Consider the following 21,860-nt stretch of genomic DNA (forward strand, 5'->3'; position numbering starts at 1 on the left):
CTGGGGAAAAGTTTAATTGGTGCATAGTTCAGAGCTGAAAAGTGAACCGTATAAAAGGCAAAGGAAAAGTAAAGATGAAAACTTGGGAACACAATCTTCTTCCTGATCGACTATTATATTCCAAAAACTCGCAACGTTTCATGGCAAAAAGTGTTCGTTTAAATATAATTAAATAACTTTGGCTTTTATATGAAGAGAAATTAAAATTTTTGCACCGCGAGAAAAGTTTATTTTAATTTTATGAATATAATCCATAGCGGTTGGAAATTATGATTAGTGAGGAAGTCTTGAAAGTTTTTGGTTATTAATGTAATTTTTGTCTGACTTTGAGAGACCTTTACTGCTGAGAGTAAATTGAAATTGTTTAGAGTCTCTTTCTCATTACTATCAAAAAAAAAAGAAAATGTTTGATTGCATTTGATATTCGGAATAATTATAATTTTTCGTGTCCGACAAAACTTGAGTTTTACTACTGAAAAATAAAAAAAAAAATCTAATAATTGTTGGACAATTGTTGAGTTTTACTGTTGAAAATTTGGAAAACGCAACTTTATACCATGTCTGACAACACTTGGCCTTTACTACTTAAAATGAAAAATGAAAAAACTGAATCCAATTTAGTAAAATTTAATATTTTGAATTAGTAAATTTTCAAATTCAAATTATTAATCACTTGTACTAATTCAATTTTAGAGAGTAGTTTTTTCTTACATTGAACTGTCGAATAAAAATCACCCTTTTTTTTGGTGCACTAATTCGAATGTCGAGGAAATAGGAAGAAAAAGGAATTCTAATATTCTTTCGGAAAGGAGATTCAATCTATCGAAAACATAAGGTAAATGGATTGAAAAATGATTTTTATCCTTGATTTGGCATTATTCCTTCTTGATGGTTGAGATTTGTAGGTAATGGTTTGGTAGAACGCTGGTGGTGAGTGGCTGTGTGGAAGCGTGTTTTAAGCAGATGCCGTGAGCGACCCCCATAAATCTGCCATTCCCGCCCAGTGAGCTCGATCTCACACGCTCTGAATGTTTCTTATAGCGCGCGAAATGTTGTTGGTTATTAGCGACCCAGAAAAATCATTTATGCAAATTCCGATATCGATATATGTACTTACATATTTATATATATTTTAAACATACTCATTTTAAATATATAGTTTTTACCTTAACTGTTGAAAATAAGAAGAATAAAACTATAAAATGGCTGACCACACTCTTGAGCTTTACTACTGAAAAATTAATAAACAACTGTATTAAGTGTCTGACAATAGCTGATCTTTTCTACTACACTGTAAAAAAAGGGAGTTAAATTTTAACTCCCCCGGGGGGTCTATAAAAGTCGCACCCATTGGAGAGTTAATGCCAGGGGAGTTATTAACTCCCCTGGCATTAAAGAGTTTATTTGAAATTAACTCTCTTTTGGAGTTGATTTTTAACTCGAAAAATTTCACTCCCAACTCCCGAGTCCGTTAACTCCCTAAATTTTTTACAGTGTAGAAAATTTTTCAAATAAATTAAACTGTAGAAAATTGAACCTTCTACGATCCGGCGCAGCGGTTTAATTGTGTCTGACGAAACTTGACTTTTACTACTGAAAAATGAAAAGAGTAACTTAATAATTATTTAATGATAATTGGATCTTTTCTACTAACAATTAAAAAAAATATAATTAAACGTCTGACAACACTTGATCTATACTACTAAAATTTGAAAAAATGAATCTATAGAAAATGTCTGATAACATTTGAGCCTTACGACTATATATTTTTGAAAAAAAATGAAAGTATGTAAATGTCTGAAAAAAATTAAACTTTACTACTGAAAAATTATGGAAAGACTCTAATAAATGTCTGACAACGCTTGATCTTTACTACTAGAAAATTATACAAGCAACGAAACCAGAAATCAGTGTCGGACTCAAATTGACCTGTACTACTGGAAATGAATAGAATGAATAACTATAGAAACTTTTTAATACTTGACTTTTAGATAACATTAATTATTATATAATAATAATAGTATAATAATAGTAATAATAATAATAATAATAATAATAATAATAATAATAATAGTAATATTATTATTTTTATTTTTATTATTATTATACACAGATATTATATGTTGAACTAGTTGCATTCTAGATTGCTTGGTTTTCGAAAGACCGGAATATAGAAACCGCGGCACAGACTGGATTAATGACAAATTAATGCTAGTTTGCCATAAGCGATACTGAATAATCAAAGTTCTGGGGGGGTTTTGAAATACCACTGGCTCTTCATAGATTGACGCAATTAATTTGACTTTATTGATTGATTAGGAATTTATAGAATATTACAGGTTATTAAATAATACACATGCCAATTGATAATGAATCGTAAGAATATTGTTTTTTACCCAAAAAAAAGTTTTCCATAAGATTTTTATTGAAATTAAAAATTAATCTTACCTTAGAGGTTAGAAATTCTTCTCAAGAATTCAATTATTTCCATAAATAGCAAAATCCTTCAGATTTACTAAATTCTTTGGAATATTATTTGTAAAAAAAATTCTTCACAATAATTCAATTATTTTCAAAAGTAATAAAATTCTTCGCAGAAATTCAATTATGTTTAAAATTTTTTCTAAAATCTCAAAATTTCAATTATCTTTATAAATAATTAAATTTATATATTACTTTTATAAATAGTAAAATTTTTTACAGAAATTCAATTAGTATGAATACATTTTAATTAAATTGAACTCATCAAATTTTTAATTATAATTATAAACAGACAAGATTATTTTAAAAAATTGAAAAAAATTCTTTGTTTAATTCAATACTTTTCCAAATTTTTAAAATAAAATTAATAAAAAAACATTATTTTCTAAAAATTTAAAGAAACTCGTCAAGAGAAAATAGTAGACATTTTGAAAAATTTAATAATTGAAATAATTTAAAATACATTAAAAATAATTGAATAATTGAAAGAAAGGCGACAAATTAAATACAATTATAATTATAATTCGATTAGAGGAAATGTCGATGGAAAATTTAAAAAACAAATAAAAAATACGTTATTATATATAGTAAAGTAGTTTACAAAGTCTAGAGCGAATGTAGCTATGATAAAAATTTCACGCTTTTAGAACGGTTACCTTTAGAGAGAGAATTGAGGGAAAACCGAGTCGCTTCCGGCGTGTCGAAATAAACCGGCGGGGAAAGGAGTTTCCTGCTCACATTTATTTTTCTTTTCTTATTTTTCTCTTCTACTTCTCTCTTATATATAGAGAGAGAAAGATAGAGAGAGAGAGAAAGACGAAGACGGTCTGAGCCTACATTATTTATGCAAGTTGTGTATACTCACTCTGATCTTTGCAGCCTTTGAGCTCGATGCGAAGGCAAACCGTGCGCCTGTGTACGGAGTGAGGTAACACGCGTATCTGGCTCGCGAAAATCGGCGGAATAAGCTCGTGTGAAACCACTGACGACGTATCACTATTTCCAGCTAGGACCTGTTAATCAAATTCGATATAATTAGAAAATGATAATTTGTTTTGTAAATTTAACTTATTCTTGAAAATTTAGGAAATTATTCCTGAATCACTCTCTTAATTTATATTAGTAAAAATGTTTACTAATTCGAATTAATGACTGATTTTTTTCTTAATTAGTAAATATTACTAATACATAGTAATTTTTACCAACTCATCACTAAAACTACTTTTTGCTTTTAAATTAGTAAATTTTACTAATAAATAGTAATTTTTACTATATCATTACTAATTACTAATTACTATTTTTAGTATTTTTTTATTGTATTTTTAGTATTTTTTAGCTTCTCAATTAGTAAATTTTACTAGTAAATAGTAATTTTTACTAAATCATCATTAAAAATACTTTTGTTTTTCAATTAGTAAATTTGACTAGGAAATAGTAATTTCTACTAAATCAACATTAAAAATACTTTCACTTTTCAATTAATAAATTTTACTAATTCATTACTAAAAATACTTTTTACTTTTCAATTAGTAAATTTTACTAATAAATAGTAATTTCTACTAAATCATCATTAAAAATACTTTTGCTTTTCAATTAGTAAATTTGACTAAGTAAAAACTAAAAATACTTTAAGAAAAACTAATTCAAAAGCAAAAACTTCGTCAGAAATTCACATTAGTAAATATTTTTACTAAAAATTTTGATACTACATTTTGTAATCACATATTTTCTAAGGATATCAAATTGAGACCAAAAACGATTGAAAACGTTGTTTCGCAACAGTTTTGATTCGTTTTTTGTCTCAATTTGATATCCCTAGAAACACTTTGATAGTATAATGTATTTATTATATAACATAATTTTTAATTCGAAGAAAATGAATAAAAGATTTTTTTAAAATTCATTTTGATGTGTAGATTAAATTTGCAATACTTTTTTCTAAACTTTAAATTTTTATTCGTTTTTTTATCATTTTTTTTTTTTTTTTTTTTTTTTGCTTGTTCTTTTTATTCTGACAATTTGATGAATTATTGATTCGGAAAGAAATTCTGTAAATTTAAAAAATATTCCAATCTTGGAAATTTAATGGAATTAGTAATAAAAAAGGAATTTTTTAATAATTTTTTTTAATTGATAAATTAAAAATTGATAATTATAAATTGATAAAGGAATTTTATTTCGAACGTGTAGATTAATTAAATGTTTATTAAATAATTACAAACACTTTTTTCCTTTATTTCAAATATTGAATCGAAAATTGATTGGATAATTGAGAATTATTCTAAAATTATGGTTGACTTTTAATGAATACGGTATATCGTAATAAAATTATGATGTGTAATTATCATATTTCTGAATTGAATTTATTTGAATTTGTAAAACCCTTTTGTTTGAATGACTCGGCAAATATTTTATTGAATTCATTTTTCATTCAATTCAGAGGAATATTTGATTTAAGCTAAACTATCGTGGAATAATTTTTCCCTATATTTGAAACGCTTTTTTTTCTTTTAATATCAGTTTTTTTTTTGCTGACTCTTCTTTCAGTTCATTTATAATTTTATTAAAATGAAGAGTTGCTCTATTAAACTGTTTTTATTTAGACGAAATTAAATAACTGATTTCATTCATTTTATTATTTGTTTTGAAAAATAATTTTGTTTTCAGTGCTCAGAGAGTTGTAAAAGTTTTATTAGTTGGAACATATTTTGTAAATAATTTACTTGAAATACTGTATATTAAAAAGCGGGACTAAAAATTATTGTAAAAAGTAAAAACTATTGTTAAAAATATATTTAAACATAAATAAACTTATATTGAAAACTATTTAAAAAATTATATTAAAAAAAATATTAAAATTTTATATTAAAAATTGTAAATTAAAAATTAAAAATTATATTTGAAATTGTATTAAAAAATTTATTAAAAATTATATCAAATTTTATTGAAAACTTTATTAAAAGTTATATTAAATTTTATTGAAAATTCTATTAAATATTGTATTAAACATTGAATTGAAAATTATATTAAAAATTTTATTAAAAATTGTATTAAAAAGTTATTTTAAAAATAACATTAAAAAGTTATAGTAAACAAAATATTAAATAATTGTTGTAAAAAATAGTAAAAATTATAATCACAATTTTTAATTCGAAAATTAATTTTCTTAAAAGATTTATTAATAGATAGATAATATTATTTATTTACAAAATCGTCGAACTTAATTAATTGACTAATTTTCCCAAGTAATAAACAATGAAGCGACAATTATTAATAAAATTTCGTGGTCCTTAATTAATTTTTCCTCTTTTTTTTTTTTAAATAAAATAAAACAAAAAAAGTAAAATTCAATTTATTTGAAATGAAAATTTTAGTTTTCCAATAATTAAAGTTCAATTAAAAGTTTTGAGAACACAGGATATTTCAATGTAAAAATATTCGAATGTCTAGACAGATTTAATTTTATCGTGTAATTATTTGTGGAAAAAAATTGAAAATAAATTTGCAAACAAATATATATTGAAATACAGAGGAAAAATTCCATTTATTGTTTTAATAATAATTCTAATTAATATTTTTCGTATAATTAATAAATGGTTTTTGCTAAATTTAGAGATGGAGAAAATGCATGTGTAAAAGAGCAATTTGTTAATTTGCTGTATTTTATTTTTGTAATGAAAATTAAATTAATTAAATTAATTAAAATAAAAATTTCATGTTTAATTTTTAAAAAATGTTTTTTTCTGGTTGAAAAATATATTTTCAATTTTAAGAGAATATACATATTTTAGTGGGATGTGTTAATTGTGTGGAATAATAAATTAAATTATAAATAAAAAATTTTATTGAATTGCAATTTGACGTGGAAAATTGATTAATTTAAGTGTTTTACGGCTAAAAGGGCAGTTTTTTTATTTAAAGTTCAACTTTGAGACGATGCGTTGACGATAGTGGAGTTATTTATAGTCTTATCGATTATTTTTAATTTTAGCGAAAATAAGTGTCCGATGAATATATTATTAAAAATAACGGGTTTTAAAATTAGATTCGTTTTGTCATTAAATATAACTTATTTTAATTATTTTAATCTATTAGTTGTAAATTTTTGATTATTATAAGTTATGATAATAAATTAATTACAATTAATTACAGTAAATTATAAATTACTATATAAATTATAAATTTCTATAAACTAAATGGTTATATAAATTGCTATATTAATTAAAAATTACCGTAAATTATAAATTAATATTAATTGTTCATTTTTGTAATTTTTTTTTCGTATTTTTTAGTTAATATACCTGAGAATACATATGAGTGAATAAAAAATCGTCTGTACCTCAAATTAAATTGTATTTAATTACAATAAATTTAATTAAGTTAATTAAATAAAATAAAGTCGGAATAATATTAAGTAAATCAATTAAATAAAATATAATTGGAATAATATTAGGTAAATTAAATAAAATAAAATGAAAATAATACGGTTAATTATGTTAATTAAATAAAATGAAATTTAATTTAATTTAGTTAAATCAATAAAATGAAAATTTTAATTCAGTTAATTAAATGAAATTAGTAACTGATTTTTAATTTTGAAACTTGTAACAATGAGATTTGATAAACAATAACCTAATTTTTCGAGACCATAACTCGAACGGAATTCGGGGTGAAATGAAAATGAGAGAATATTAGCGGCAGTATATTTAATGAAGTCAGTTTTAGGAAACTCAAATGAAATTCGGTCCCTTTATTTTTGAGAAATAATAGTTCGTTATTTGACGCTAATGGCCTCTTTCTTTTCCTGCCCCTTTTCCGTTCTTCTTTTAGCCGCAATTCAAATAATCTTTTCCTTTTTACTCTTTTCGAAGCTTTGTCTGAGGTTTCGTAACGCCTAGTATTTACATAATGGGGTTATTAGCTTCATGCATCGGCATTGCAGTGCTCGGTTGTAATATCCCGAATAGTGGATGAATTTCGCGTCTCTCTTTTTTATTTTTTTCTTAGTAGAAATTTCGATTTTTTGTAAACTTGTATTCCTTTCTCACAGGAAGAAACGAGTTGAACAAAAATCATTAAGTTACAGGTCAAAGTAAAATGGAACTTTAAACAAAAGTGAATTAAATATCCTAGAGATGAGATAAAATGCCGCTGGGCACAGCTTTCAGAAACTTTTTCCAACAATCTTTTTATTTCATTTTTTTTCCTTTCATTTTTCTTCTTTCTTTCTTTTTTCATCTTTCTTTTCACGGGAAAAGGCACCAAAGATTTTCTCTGTAATGAATTTAATACTTGGGGTATAAGAAAAAAAAGATTATTGTGATTCATTCTTGAGAAAAGTTCATATTCCTCTCGATGTTAAATTTGTTTCAGGAAAAAACTTTTTTTTTCCTTTGCAAAAGAAGAAAATTCGGGGGGAGAAAAATTTTGAAACAAAGTTTTTTAGTGGAAATGAATTTTGAATATTAAGTATTTTTTAGTAGAGAAAATTTTTGAATTTGAATTTCAAACAGTAATCAAAAAATTATTTGAATAAAATAATTATAAAATTATTTAAAACTAATTAAAATTATGGTTTGAAAAATTTTTTTTAAATAAATAGTTTTTCTTTCTCTTGTGGAAATTGATTATTTCGAAAATGGTTTTTCGTGTTTTCTTTCGAGATTTCTATTACCTCTTTGCCATCCCATTTTTTGTATGGTTTCCAATCACCGAAAGTTGTTCTTCGATACTCTAGAGTATATTCCTCGACGTATTCTTGTCCTCGTCCGTGGTCAAATCGGCCTTGAGTCTCAATGCCAGTAACGACATAAGTTCTCTTCAAATCAATCTGCAGCCACTCCCGCACTCCATTTTCTATTTGCTTTTTTGGACACCACGCTCCTCCAGCTGTTTCTTTTCTTAATCTGAAAACAAAAACAAAAGCAAAAAATTAAATTATTTAATTAAATAGAAAAATTTTAATTTTAATTTTACTGCATATTATGTAAATTTTTTTCTAATTTTATTTATTTACTTTATTTATTACTATAAAAAATAAACGATAAAATAATGTATAATGAAAAAATAAAAAAGCAAATAAATTAATTTAATAAGCAAATATTAAATTGAAAAATAAATTTTTTAAAAAAGTAAAAATAAATTAAAAACTAAAAAAATGTAAATTAAAAAAAGAATTGATAATATACTAATGGTAAATTAAAAAGGACGAGCGGTAAAATTTGATGCTCGCGTGTCAAAAGTGAAAAAAAGAATTGTCCAATGAGTGATTTAATTTCGGTGTGGATGTATAGGCATAAAAGTACATATATTGGCGATTCAATATATAAAGCAATGGCGATGATACTTTTTAAAGATAGGAGAATATATTTTCATGAAACGTGTAATATTACTCGGTGACACAGTTGGACGATTCAAAAAAAAAAAAAAAAAAAAAAAAAAAAAAAAAAAAAAAATGAGAGAAGAGAAAAACGAAAAAAGCTTTCAGTCCGTCATTTATAGATATAGATGCATTCTCTATATATGCGTCATGCGGCTTTTACGATCAGGTAACGAGATTCAGCGCGAAAATCGCATTGGTCTCATGGGGCAAACGCAATTTTGTGTGCGAATGCGAGATATAATGGCATTGCACACGCGTAACACAAAGGAAATTATTATAAATATATTTTACTTATAGTAGTCTTTATGGATTTTATTTGAAGCGAACAATTATTTTCTTCATTGCTTTCTTAGTAAGGTTTTTCTTTTCTTTCGTTCTTTTTCTTTGAAAACAATTTTGAAGATAATTTTGAAAAATCGGACATGTTGGGCTCTTGGATGTTTTGAAAAAGTATTCAATTTTATGAGTTTTGATGAGAAATAAGTTTGCAAGAAATGAAGTTTTCAAAATTTAGTGTTCTATGAATTTTTTTTAAGAGTTTTTACATTTTTTCAGGTTTTTTTTAGCGTTTTCAAACACTGCTTTTTTCACTTCTTTTTTAACGCAAAATCAGAAAAAATTTTTTATACAAATTAGAGTTCTATGATTTTTAATCATATAATAGTTCTGACTTCTGACCTTGATTTTTTGACTCATTACAGAGTTTTGCAAATTTTTTTTTAAAATTATCTGCCAAATAGTAAAATTTTTTTATTAACTGAAATTCCAAAAAATAATGCTGTACTTAATTGGTGAATAGATTTTTCAAAAGTTAGAACTCTTTATGAGTTTTGTTTCATCTAAAGTTCTATGAGTTCCGCTAAGAGTTTTGAAAGTATTTACATTTACAAATATTTTCATTTTAAATAATTAAATTAATAGTTTTCTTTATAGTAAATATTCGGAAAAAGATGCGCTACTCGGAAGTTTTTTTAAAATTTAAATTCTTATGAATTTTACCAAAGGTCTATGAGTTAGGAATTTTTTGCAAGAATTCTAGCTTCACAAGATAGTTGTACTGTGTTTTGTTCTGCATACGAAAAAAATTTTGTTAGTATCTGAAAATCTATAAAAATAATTCTGTTAGTTTAGAAATAATTTGATAGAAAATTCAATTTTTAAAATTTAGAGTGCTTTAGGAGGTCTAGTTGTTTAAAGTTCTATGAGTTCTGTTAAGATCTTTGTAAATATTTACAAAGAGTTCAAAAAGTAGTTCTAATAATAGTTTCTTAGAGCAATAATCCGAAAAAATACACTTTAAATTTTCTTAATTTACAGTCCTTTTATGAGTTTTAAATTTTTAATTACTGTTCTATAAGTTTTCATTATAATTTAAAATTCTTCAAAATTGGTTTTTATTTCAAAGAGTTAAAAAATAATTCTGACAGTTCCCTCTGGGCTCAAAATTAAAAATTTTTTTTTCAATTTTTCGAGGAATTAAGGCTTCAGAACTTAGTGTTCTATGAGTTCTTTTTAAGAGTTCTGAGATTATACAAAGGGGTTTTCAAAACTGCTTCTATTTTATTCATTTTCTTCCTAAGGCAAAATTTGAAAAAAGTGCGTCACTTTGAAATTTCCTAAAATTTAGAGTTCTATGATTTTTAATCACAGTTCTATGAGTTCTATGAGTTCATTACAAAGAGTTTTGAGAAGAATTATTTAATTTTTTTCTGTCATTAATATTTTGTTATTGACAGATCTTGCAAAAATAATGCTAGCAAATAAATTATTCAAAACTTAGAACTCTTTATGAGTTTTGTTCTTCTAAATTTCTATGAGTTCTACAGAGAATTTTGGAAATATTTACAGAGAGTTTATAAATAATTCTAGTAAGAGTTTCTCCTTTATAGTTAAAATTCGAAAAAGATGAGATATTCGGAAGTTCTTACAAAATTGCAATTTCTATGAGTTCTAAATAAAGTTCTATGAGGTCTATATTTTTTAGAAGAATTCCGGTTTTATTAGTTAAGAGTTCTACAAATTTCATTCTATTCTGACGATGAAAAATCATTTTATTATTAACTGCGAGTTAATAAGAGTTTATGAGATCTGTTCTTCCAGAGTTCTATGAATTCTGTTAAGAGTTTCACATTTATTTTCGAAGAGTTTATAAATGATTCTAGTAACAGTTTTCTCTAAATTAAAAATCCGAAAAACACATTTTGAAAGTTGCTAAATTTGCAGTTCTTTTACGAGTTTTAATTACAGTTCTATGAGTTCTCGTTGAATAGTAAAATAGTTTTTTTTATGAGTTTTTATAAATATTTTTTGAGTCATGATAAAAATTCTATGATTTTTGATAAAAATTCCAATTTTTATTAATTGTTTTTGTGTAAAAACGAAGAGGCCTAAAGTTAATACTAAATTTAATTGCCTTTGAAAGTGTTCTAAAATAGGTGTCAAAGATTTATTCTGAATTTTCGGATTATTATTTTTCGGTGAACTTTATGTAAATGCTACTTAAAATTAATGTTTTAACGCAATAGATAGTATAATCCTCTTAACTACTTAAACATTCAAGTTTAAAGCATTTAAACAATTGTTCCAAAAGTTTTCAAACTTACAACTTACGAACAGAATAAATTGAAAGTATGTTTAGGAACACCACCGTTAAATATATTCTCCCCGACAAAATTCTCCCTTCTAAAAATGTTATGAATTTGTAATTCTAATACAATATTAAAAAAGAGTTTTTTTTTAAAACTTTTTTTCTTTGATAATATTTTTAATTTAAAACATTTTCTTCAAGAAATGTTACAATTCTTTTTTTGCTTTCGAATGTAGTTTTTGTCTCTCTCTCTCTCTCTCTCTCTCTCTCTCTCTCTCTCTCTCTCTCTCTCTCTCTCTCTCTCTCTCTCTCTCTCTCTCTCTCTCTCTCTCTCTCTCTCTCTCTCTCCCTTTTTCTATGTATATATTTGAAAACATATCTCAATTTCATGATGATATTCACGGATATACTTGAAAAAGGAAAATTGTTGTTTTCATTTAAAATCCTATGAATGCAATGGGTTTAAAACGTAAACATGCGGGGAACATTTTTGATATATAGGTATGCGCGCCTCTTGATTTCCGCGGGAAACGAGAGAAATGAAATTCTGCGTACGAATAACAGCTTTTAATGGTTTAATTAAATTTGTCTGTAATTACACAACAATCATTTATGCAGAAGAGCATGCAAACAATTCCAATAAATTCCACTGCATATATGGATGCAAATGATGTTCGAAAAAAAGAAAAAACACACACATATATATATACAAGAAGAAAAATAAAGAATGAAAGAAAAAATTAAATTTGCTTGGTAGTGTGCTGTGAAGCATTATGAGAAATAAGTACTCAACATTGTGAATTGTTACAAAATAGTTAATAATTTTTCATGTCTGTCATTATTCAGTGCGTTGTTAATGAAAATCTCATGTAAATCCCGTGTGGAAAAATTTTAGGGCGCTGACCAAGCGCTTAATAGACTGTCTAACGTCTTTCTAGACCCAGGGCAGACGGTCTTGTCGAGCGGCTGTTCAGAATTGAAACGAAACTTCCACGCTATCGTCTAGAATAGACCAGCGTTTCTGGTCTGATCAGCAGTGCTAGTAAATTCTAATCTACGTCTATTCAAAATTTCTCATTATATGTTATGACAACTATTCTTAGAATAATAAAACTTAATTATATTTGAAATAATTTTAATGACTTTTTTTTATATAAAAAGTATTAAAAAATATTTTAACTTTCTGTATTTTTCACTTCAACTTTCTTTAAGCGTAAGGCTTTGTGTCCCTCCCAATCTTTGGCATTGGAGATAGTAGTCTTTTTGTAAAATAAAATTTACTGCAAATCAAAACAGCCGGATGAAACTATCAGTCGTACTCAGCACCAATCTTTAGGCGTCAACCACTAATTAATGAAATTAATAAATAAAAACTTACTAAATTTGCTATTTAGTGAATATTGATTCTCAAATAACAATACTCGATGGTTTTTTAAATCATTAAGTATTACTAAATTTGAAGGAGAGGCATATTTGTAGATGACGCCTAAACATTGATGCTGAGTACGACTGCTAGCTTCAGCCGACTAATCAAAACACATAGAAACACATCAAAATCTATTTTTTCAGTGCACATTTAAAATTAAATTATACAGAAAACAACAACAACATAGCACATTATTATTCACGTAAAACAGAAACCACAACAAATACTATAATTCACAAACAAAATGCATCACACACTGACTGATCTAACGACGCCAAACGACGCGACGCCATTAGGCGCCATGTTACTTAACAGCTGGGCATTCATCGACGCATGCGCATATAACATCCTAGACCAAATCTAGACGGTCTTAATAACACCGTACTAGGCGGACATATTTGACTTAGATTTTTTCTAATAAGCCAATCTGTTAAGTCACTGATTCGGGACTTGATGGACCGTCTAGAATTAGACGGACTTAATGATTGCTAATCGGGAAATCATTGGACTCTAGACTGCCACAATATTTTTCCACACGGGATTTCTTATTATTATTGTAAGAGTTTAATACTCATTGCAATACTTTTAATGTTCATTGACTTAATTTTTTTCTTTTGTCTTTTTTAATTCGTTATTATTTTTCATTGTTCGGTAATATTTTTAAAAATAGGATTTTTTTGTTAATCATTAACAATTTGGTAACTGTATTTATAATAATTATTGAACTTATTATTTTTTTAAACTTGTTATTTATCATTATTTTTATTATTAATATTATTTTTTTTACTAATATTTTTATTAGTAAAAAAAATTAGTATTATTAGGTATTATTATTATTATTATTATTATTAGTAGTAGTTTTATTATTATTATTATTTTTTTTTTTTGCTTAGGGACTTTTGGGAAATCTGCCTACAGATACCTTGGATTCCGCACTTCAAGGTTATGTGGGGTTGGTAAAATGAAACAAAAGGAAATATTAAAAAAAAAGATAAATAAATAAATGTTATAATAAATTTAATAAACTGGCGACCTACTACCAGTCCGACCCACTAAAACCCGTAACCCTTCTTCTGGAGCCCTTTACCCTCCCTCGGAACTGTCGTAAGACTTTAGCCTTCGAGGGTGGCGCTCCAACTCAGTCGCTAATGCGACCTTCTTCTTTTCTCTGCGGTTTTCCTGCGTCCGTAGTTAAAAAAATGATAAAAACTATTTCAAAGTCTAAGCGGAATTTACAGCACAACAACAATAAAAAAAAAACAAATTTTTTTTTTTAGGAAGTGTAAAAAGTCAAAAGATAAAATCGCAAACGGATATAAAAAAGAAAAGAAAAAAAAAGTAAACACGTATATAACGTTGAAAAGAATAACAATAACTTATTAATTTATAAATTAATTTTAGGAGTTAATAATACTAATTATAATAATAATGATAATAATAATGATAATAATAATAATAATAATAAAAAATTATTTTCATGTTCAATAATACCTCGAATTATTTTTAATTGTATCAACAGAAAACTCTAGAAATCAAATAATATTTTTGTGATTTTGTAAATTTTAATGAACAAAATAAGTTGAATTTAAATTTTAAAATTAATTTTAAAATAAATCTTTCACATACGATTAAATTGGAAATTTAATTAGAGTATAGATATATGTGTGAATTGTGATTTACAGATGACTTATAATGAAGGTAAATTTTTGCCATTTGAATACGAAATGAAATAACTTGAAAATTAATTTATTTAAATGTGGTTTGAAAATAGAATGTAGATAGAGTTTTAAATGAAAACTTCCTTTCTATAAGATATATAAATTAAGTTCATTTTAAAAAGTATTTTATAAGAAAAGTAATGAAGGAAATGGAGAATTTATTAAAATATAATCATTTTTGTTATAAGAAATTTTTAATTTAATTTTTAAATTATCGGGTATGTGCTTTATATTTATAGTTTAACTTTAAAGGAAATTCGCATAATTTGTACTTTCCTGTAATTTAAGTATTAAAAAACCTTTGTTAATTATTAATTTTTCCTGTTAATTATTGTTCTCGAAATATTCTTATATCGGATAATTTTATAAGGGAAAATTATTATTGAGATTGAAAATTATTTATTATTAAAATTATTTAATGTTGTCTGTTATTAACTATTATTATTATAATTGTGACAAGTAAGGGAGTATTAAAGTCGATTGGAGTTCTACATTGAGCTTCAATGGGAAAATCGCATTGACTTTGACATCTCCATTAATTATATTAATTATAGTTACTATTAAATTATTTAATATTAAATATTATATATTATAATATAAAGAGATAAATGAATGAATAAATAATAATTATTAATCAATAATAATATTAAATAGTTAAATATAAATTAATGTAAAATTTAATTAAATAATTATTAACATGAAACTATTATTAACTTTTAAACAATCATTGAATCAATTTCAATTAATCGAAATTAATCAATTAAAGTAATGAATGATTGTTTTATCCAATTGCGAATTAGTAATTTTTTTTCTCGAACTAAGTGAATTAAAAAAAAAAGAAAAAAAAATGCTTTAAATGGTTTAAAAGTCTTGACGAAGTGGGAAGGGAATTTTATAAAAGAATAGCGTATACTGAGGGCCGATTACAGCTAGCAGGAAAGGCAAGCTGTCGTGTTCCGTCTATTGCCCGAACAAAAGAAGAACAATTCACGGGATCGTTCGACAATTTTAAGAACTTCTCTGTTTCAAGAACTACACTTAAATAGTGTATTAAAGCAGAACACTTACTTTTTCAGTAACTGTACACTTCAATATAGTTTCTCTCTCTCGCTCTCTCTCTCCTTCTCTCACTTCCTTTTTCTCGAATTGCCTGAACGGAATTTCCAATGTGATTGTTTGACTTTTATCTCTTCCACAAAAGATAAAGATAATGAGCCACATGAAAATTCAGCTCGTATAAAAGTAACTTTCTACTCTTTGCAAAATGAAATATTGATTTTTCCCTAGTTTTGATTTTGTTAAAAAAAAAAAAATGTTTGGGAAAAATTTTCTCAAAAGGTTCTTCTTTCTTTGCTATTTGTAATTATTTATTATTAATTTTTATTTGTAATTGTCAGTAAATATAATTTATATTTATAAATAATTATAAATATAATTTATAATTATAATCAATGATTACGAGTAAATGAAAAGTAGAACAATTCTTTCAATTCGTAGAATAAAGTTACAAAGAGAAAAAAAAACTTTCGCATGTGATGGTAGTGGAAAAATTATAAGGAAATATCAGCAAAAAAAAGGGGTGAAATTTATAAAATTTGTATGGAAAGCTGATAAGGAAAAAGTGGGATAATATTTGGAGTGTATTAAAATGAATGTAATGGAGATTATTGCACGGTTTAGTGGACCATTATAAAAAAGTATATCTTTAATTTAGAAAAAAAGGGGAGAAAACTTGGCGGAAAGCGCCTGTGATAGTGTCAAAGTGATTCACGCGGATGTAGGCCGAGTTACGATTCTGCAGGCGCTCATCCGGCTGACTAAAGCCATACTTGTTCCACTTCTAGAGGTCGGTCGGGTTTTTAATCTAAAGAAAATGGTTTACCGGATACACTGTTATCAATAGAAAATATATTTTTCACTTTGTTTATTACCATATTGTATGTAGGTGGAAATTTTTTTTTTCGCACTACTAGCTTAATGTGAATGCTTTGAAAATAATTAATTGTTAGTAAAATCTTGTTTTTATTTTAGCTCAGGAAAATTAGTAGAAAAAAAATTAATTATTAGTAGATAATAATTAATTGTTAGTAGATAATAACTAATTATTAGTAGAAAATAACTAATTGTCAGTAAAAAATAACTAATTATTGGTAGAAAATAGCTAATTGTTAGTGGATAGTAACTAATTGTTAGTAGAAAAAAATTAATTGTTAGTACACAACAACTAATTGTTCATAGATAATAACTTATTATTAGTAGAAAATAATTAATTATTAGTAAACAATAACTGATTTTTTGCTTCCGAGAAAAGTGCAATATAACTAATTATTTGTAGAAAATATCTTATTTTTAGAAGAAACTGTCTAATTGTTAGTAGAAAATAACTAATTATTAGTAAATAGAAAATAAAGTGACTTTTACTATTTTAATAGTAAAACTTAAATTGTGTAGTCATTTTTTAAAACGTTTCTCAAGTAGATTTTACTAGTTTGAAGTTAATTTTTTTTGGTAGAACTATTAAAATTGACTTTAAAAAGTGAAGTTTAAATGTTTCAAGAAAAGTTTTATTTGATAATTTATATAATTTTTTTGGGGAAATTTAGAAAATTTCAGTGCGATACTAAATCGCACTACTTTATCGCACTAAAATTATAAATCCAAACAAAATAACAGCACTATTTAGAAAATTTCGTTCAACTATAATTATATTTTCCATTTGTAATAAATATTTTTCAGTTTTGAAATATTATTTGTCTGACTAAAAATCATTTCTACTACTGAAATGTTATTAGAAAATAATTTAGAAAATAACTAATTGAGAGTAGAAAAATTAATTCTTAGCAAAAAAAACTAATTCTTAATAGAAAAAATAATTCTTAGTAGAAAATAACTAATTATTAGAATCAAATAACTAATTATTAGTTAAAGAAAAAAAAGTAACTTTTATTATTTTTATTGTAAAACTTAAATTATCTATTAATTTTTTATTACATTTCTCATGTAAGTTTTACTAGTTTGAATTTAATTTTTAGTCAAATTAGTAATTATTAGTAGAAAATAATATATTTTTTGTAGAAAATAACTAATTTTCAGTAGAAAAAAGTAATTCTTAGTAGAAAGTATATAATTTTGAGTGGAAATAATTGATTGTTAGTAGAAAATAATTGGTAATTATTCTTACATTTCTGAAGTAAATTTTACAACTTCTAAAGTTAGTTTTTAGTAAAATGTACATTGATAAGTAAATTTTAAATGTTTTGAGAATTATTTGTATTTGTTATTTAGGTTATTAAGGTTTCTACTACTGAAAAGTTAAGAAAGTAATTATTTAAGAAGGTGTTGATTAAAATGATGAGATGATGATTATTTTGATCGATTATTGTCTTATTGAAATTAACCTTAGCTACTAACAGATTATTTTCGTATTTTTTTTTTTTTTGTCTAACTGGAATTAGAAGAAAATAACTAATTTTGAGTAGAAAAAACTACTGCGTAGAAGAAAGTATCTAATTTTGAGTAGACATAAGGGATTCTTAGTAGAAAATAACTGGTAATTTTTTTACATTTCTGAAGTAAATTTTACTAATTCTATAGTTAGTTTTTAGTAAAATTAGTAAAATTTTGATTGATAAGTAAATTTTAAATATTTTAAAAAACGTTTATATTTGTTTAGAAAATTTGGTGAATTTTGTCCGACGATAACCGTCTTTTTTCCACATGTAATAAAAATTTTAGAGTTTAAACAGATTTATCCCAATAAAAATCGTTTCTATTACTGAAAAGTAATTAATAAGGAATAAAGTATTTTTACTATTTTAATTGTAAAACGAAAACTGTTTTTATTACATAATATACAGTATAAAAAATAAATATTTAATAGAGATACAATATAAGTATTTATAAAATAATTATTAATAATATGAAGGCGATAAAACTTAATGAATTAACTAGATGGTCGTCGTCGTCATCGTACATATAATTTTCATCTTTAAAAAAAGAAAAAAAAATTAATAACATTTTAAACTGAAATTTTGTGTAAAACTTGACTTGACTGATGGTGATATGGAAAATTAAGGAAGAGGTTGCAAATTAAATAAGATTTCAGGTGTATTAAATTTAAATGTTAAACTGTAATGAGGTCGGGTATTAAATGCAAGCAAGACGATAAAACGACATTAGCATTAAAAGCGTGTACTTAAAACTGGAGAAAAACTAAATAGTGTAAAAGCAGGAAGGAGGTAACAGTGATTTTATTTTAGATGCAGATTTCAGAGAGCAGATTTCTAATAATTAAAAATTACAGGCACGTAATGTGTAGAAAAGTGCAAAATAAAATCTACTACGTGAATTGGTATTAATATTATTATTATTAGTGTGGGTAAAGTTTATTTGTGTAATTTACTTATAATGTAATGTTGCATTACAAGTATAGTAATTTTAGAAATAAGAGTTGGGGGAGGGAGGGAATTATATTATAATTTACGGTCAGAGTAATTAAGAGTTTTTTGAGATTGAAAGAAAGTGGGGAATTAGAGTTGGAGTAAAGGAGGTTAATTTCTTTTTTTTTCTATAACGTGTTTAAAAAGATTGTTGGATAGTTTTTTGTGAAAAAAGCATTTAATAGAATTAAATGTTAATTGAAACATTTTTGAAAAATGAAAGCACTTTTAATTATACTGAGAATTCAGAATTAATTATATTATTCTCTTATTTTTTTTTTAGAAATGGATGTGGAATTATTGTAGGAATGGAGGAAATTAGTTTGGCTGTAAAGTACAATTAGCAAAAATTGAGAATTAGGAGAAATGTTTATAAATTTAAAAAAGAAATAGTTCTAGATTAACAAATTTATTAGTAATTTTGTCAAGTCTTGTATCAGTAGTAAAAATCGCTTCTACTCAATTTCGTATAAAATAGTGAAAGTCGTCTCTAGTCGTAGTGTTGCTTCCTATTTTAATCGCATTAAAATTTCTGTATAATAGTAATTAACGTGTCTGTGGAGAAATTAATTTCAGAGTATATATAGTGTATTTCATTAAATTTGCATTAATAATAATGTTACCTGCTATTTCTTGGTCCCACGTTAGTTACGTAGGACGATGATGCATTGATGGCAGAATCTGGAATTGCTCCAGACTCCATTCCAAGTGGTGTGTGACATAATCCTGAAACAAAAACAATTTTTTCTTTATTTAGTGTATTATTATTAATTTGTCTATTCATTTAATTAGCAATTTTTTATATTGACCTATTGTTATAATTTTAATTAATAATATTAATAATTATTATCAACAATATTAATTAATATTAATATTAATAATACATAACAATTTATTAATTAAAATTAATATTATGAAAGGACAAGTCTCATTTGCTTTGAAACAAATAAATTATTAATACTTGTTGATTCATTAATAAATATTAATATTATTAATACTTATAAATTTATAAATTACCATTATTTCTCTACAGTAATCTGTTGTAAATTGTTGGGATATAATTAGTACTAACATAATTATTTTTGAACTTTCAAAAAAAAAAAAAAAAAAAAAAAAAAAATTCGGTGTGATTGATAAATGTATATAGACGAGTTGAAAGTTTCGATATTTCTCCTGACTAATTTAGGACAAGTGGGAAATAACCTTTGGCACAAGACTTAGCGCCGTTCGGGTATTATCCAATTATTAGTCTTTCAACTACCTTATTCACGTTTCAATTTGACCGAGTTTGTTCTCATTTACGCTCAATCTTCCCATTAGAAGTTTGCATCCGATGAAACCTCACATTCCATAGTTTCATTGCATCGTATTTCATCACGGCAAAATTTTTTCTGATAAATCTGTTTTTAATAATTGCCAATTAAAGAATTGGAAAATTTTTTTGTTATCGATAATTGTTATAGTTATTAACATTATTATTTAATTTTTAGTCATAAAGTTAATAATAATTGTAATGATTATGCAATTTAATAGTAATTAATATTAATTAATAAATAAGAAAATTAATTAAAATGTTAATTATTATAGGTATAATTAGCAATTTTTTTCAAATTAGCAATTTTTAATAATTATTGTCACTAAAATTATAATAATTAATATTGTTATTATAATTGTAGTGAAAATAATTATTATTATAATTGTAGAGATAATAATTATTATTATAACTGTAGTAATAATAAATATTATTATAATTGCAATTTATAAGTACGATTAATTAAGTGTGGTTATCAATTATACTTAATTATCTAATTGAATAAAATAAAAAGAAACCCAGACATTTTATAATTGCGAAAAAAAATTTTTCTAATTATTTATTAATGGAAAAAATAAGTTCATATATATGAAATCTTTTTTCTGAAATCTTTTAATAACGCGTTTGAAAAAGAAACGTAATTACTTCCAGTGCAGTGTCACGACTCGACTCACTTTGATCATGTTTCTCTGGAAATCACATTTTTTCCCAAAAAAAAAGAATGAAAAAAATATCCCTACCATTTTTTTTTTTTTTTGCAAGTTTTGTGCATTTCTCTGAATTTTTGTGTTACGTGCACCGGCATTAATATTAGAATTTTCTTGTGTTATATATACAAAAGTATACTTTTAATTATACGGGAATAATAGATTTGATTAAAAGTGTACACGAATAGAATTTAAATTTAAAAAAATCCTCTCTTATATAGAAAAAAATTAATCAAAATTTTTCATTTAAAAACTTAATTTACGTGGTAAAAAATAAAAAAATTTTCGTTTTAAATTTATCTAACTGTTTAAATTCTTTTCTTTTTAGTTAATTACAATTTAATTTGTTCTTTTATTATTTTTTTGCAATACTTTTTTTTGTAATTTTTATGTATTTATTTTTAATTAGTTCTTTATTTCTTCTTTTTGTGATTTTTATTTCTTTTATTTATTTTCATTTCAAATTAATTTCATTTCAATATTTATTCATTAATTTTTCTTTTAATGATTTTCATTTATTTATTTATTTTTACTCATTTTTTCTTTTTTAAATTTATTTTTTCTTAGTCTTAATATTTTTATTTATTTTTCTTTCTTAATTCTTTTTCTTATTAGAATTTAGAAAATTTGTTATTATAAAAATTGTGAATCTATAATTTTAATCGGTTGAAAGTAAATTAATTTAATAGCAAATTAGTTTTTATTACTAAATCATGAATTTTAATTTTATTTATTTCTAAAATTAGTTTTGATACTACTAAAAATTAGTTACAATACTACTAAAATTTATTTATTTATTTGCTAAATA

At 24.4% G+C, this 21,860-nt stretch overlaps 1 protein-coding gene and 1 long non-coding RNA gene across 2 annotated transcripts in view; one reads left to right on the forward strand and one right to left on the reverse strand.

Annotated features, from left to right (window-relative positions):
* LOC122506433 overlaps positions 1 to 21,860 on the forward strand; it is a 229,749-nt gene that overhangs the window by 33,548 nt on the left and 174,341 nt on the right. The window lies entirely within an intron of this gene.
* LOC122506402 (discoidin domain-containing receptor tyrosine kinase B-like) overlaps positions 1 to 21,860 on the reverse strand; it is a 165,607-nt gene that overhangs the window by 32,333 nt on the left and 111,414 nt on the right. The window contains exons 3-5 of the mRNA XM_043618549.1: positions 19,657 to 19,759; positions 8,156 to 8,387; positions 3,347 to 3,494 (exon numbers count right to left, since the gene is read on the reverse strand). Of these exons, the coding sequence (XP_043474484.1) occupies positions 3,347 to 3,494; positions 8,156 to 8,387; positions 19,657 to 19,759 (483 nt within the window). The remainder of the gene's footprint in view (positions 1 to 3,346; positions 3,495 to 8,155; positions 8,388 to 19,656; positions 19,760 to 21,860) is intronic.

The sequence above is a fragment of the Leptopilina heterotoma genome, unplaced genomic scaffold (assembly GCF_015476425.1).
Source record: "Leptopilina heterotoma isolate Lh14 unplaced genomic scaffold, ASM1547642v1 Lhet_114, whole genome shotgun sequence".
In the NCBI taxonomy this organism is placed as follows: domain Eukaryota; kingdom Metazoa; phylum Arthropoda; class Insecta; order Hymenoptera; family Figitidae; genus Leptopilina; species Leptopilina heterotoma.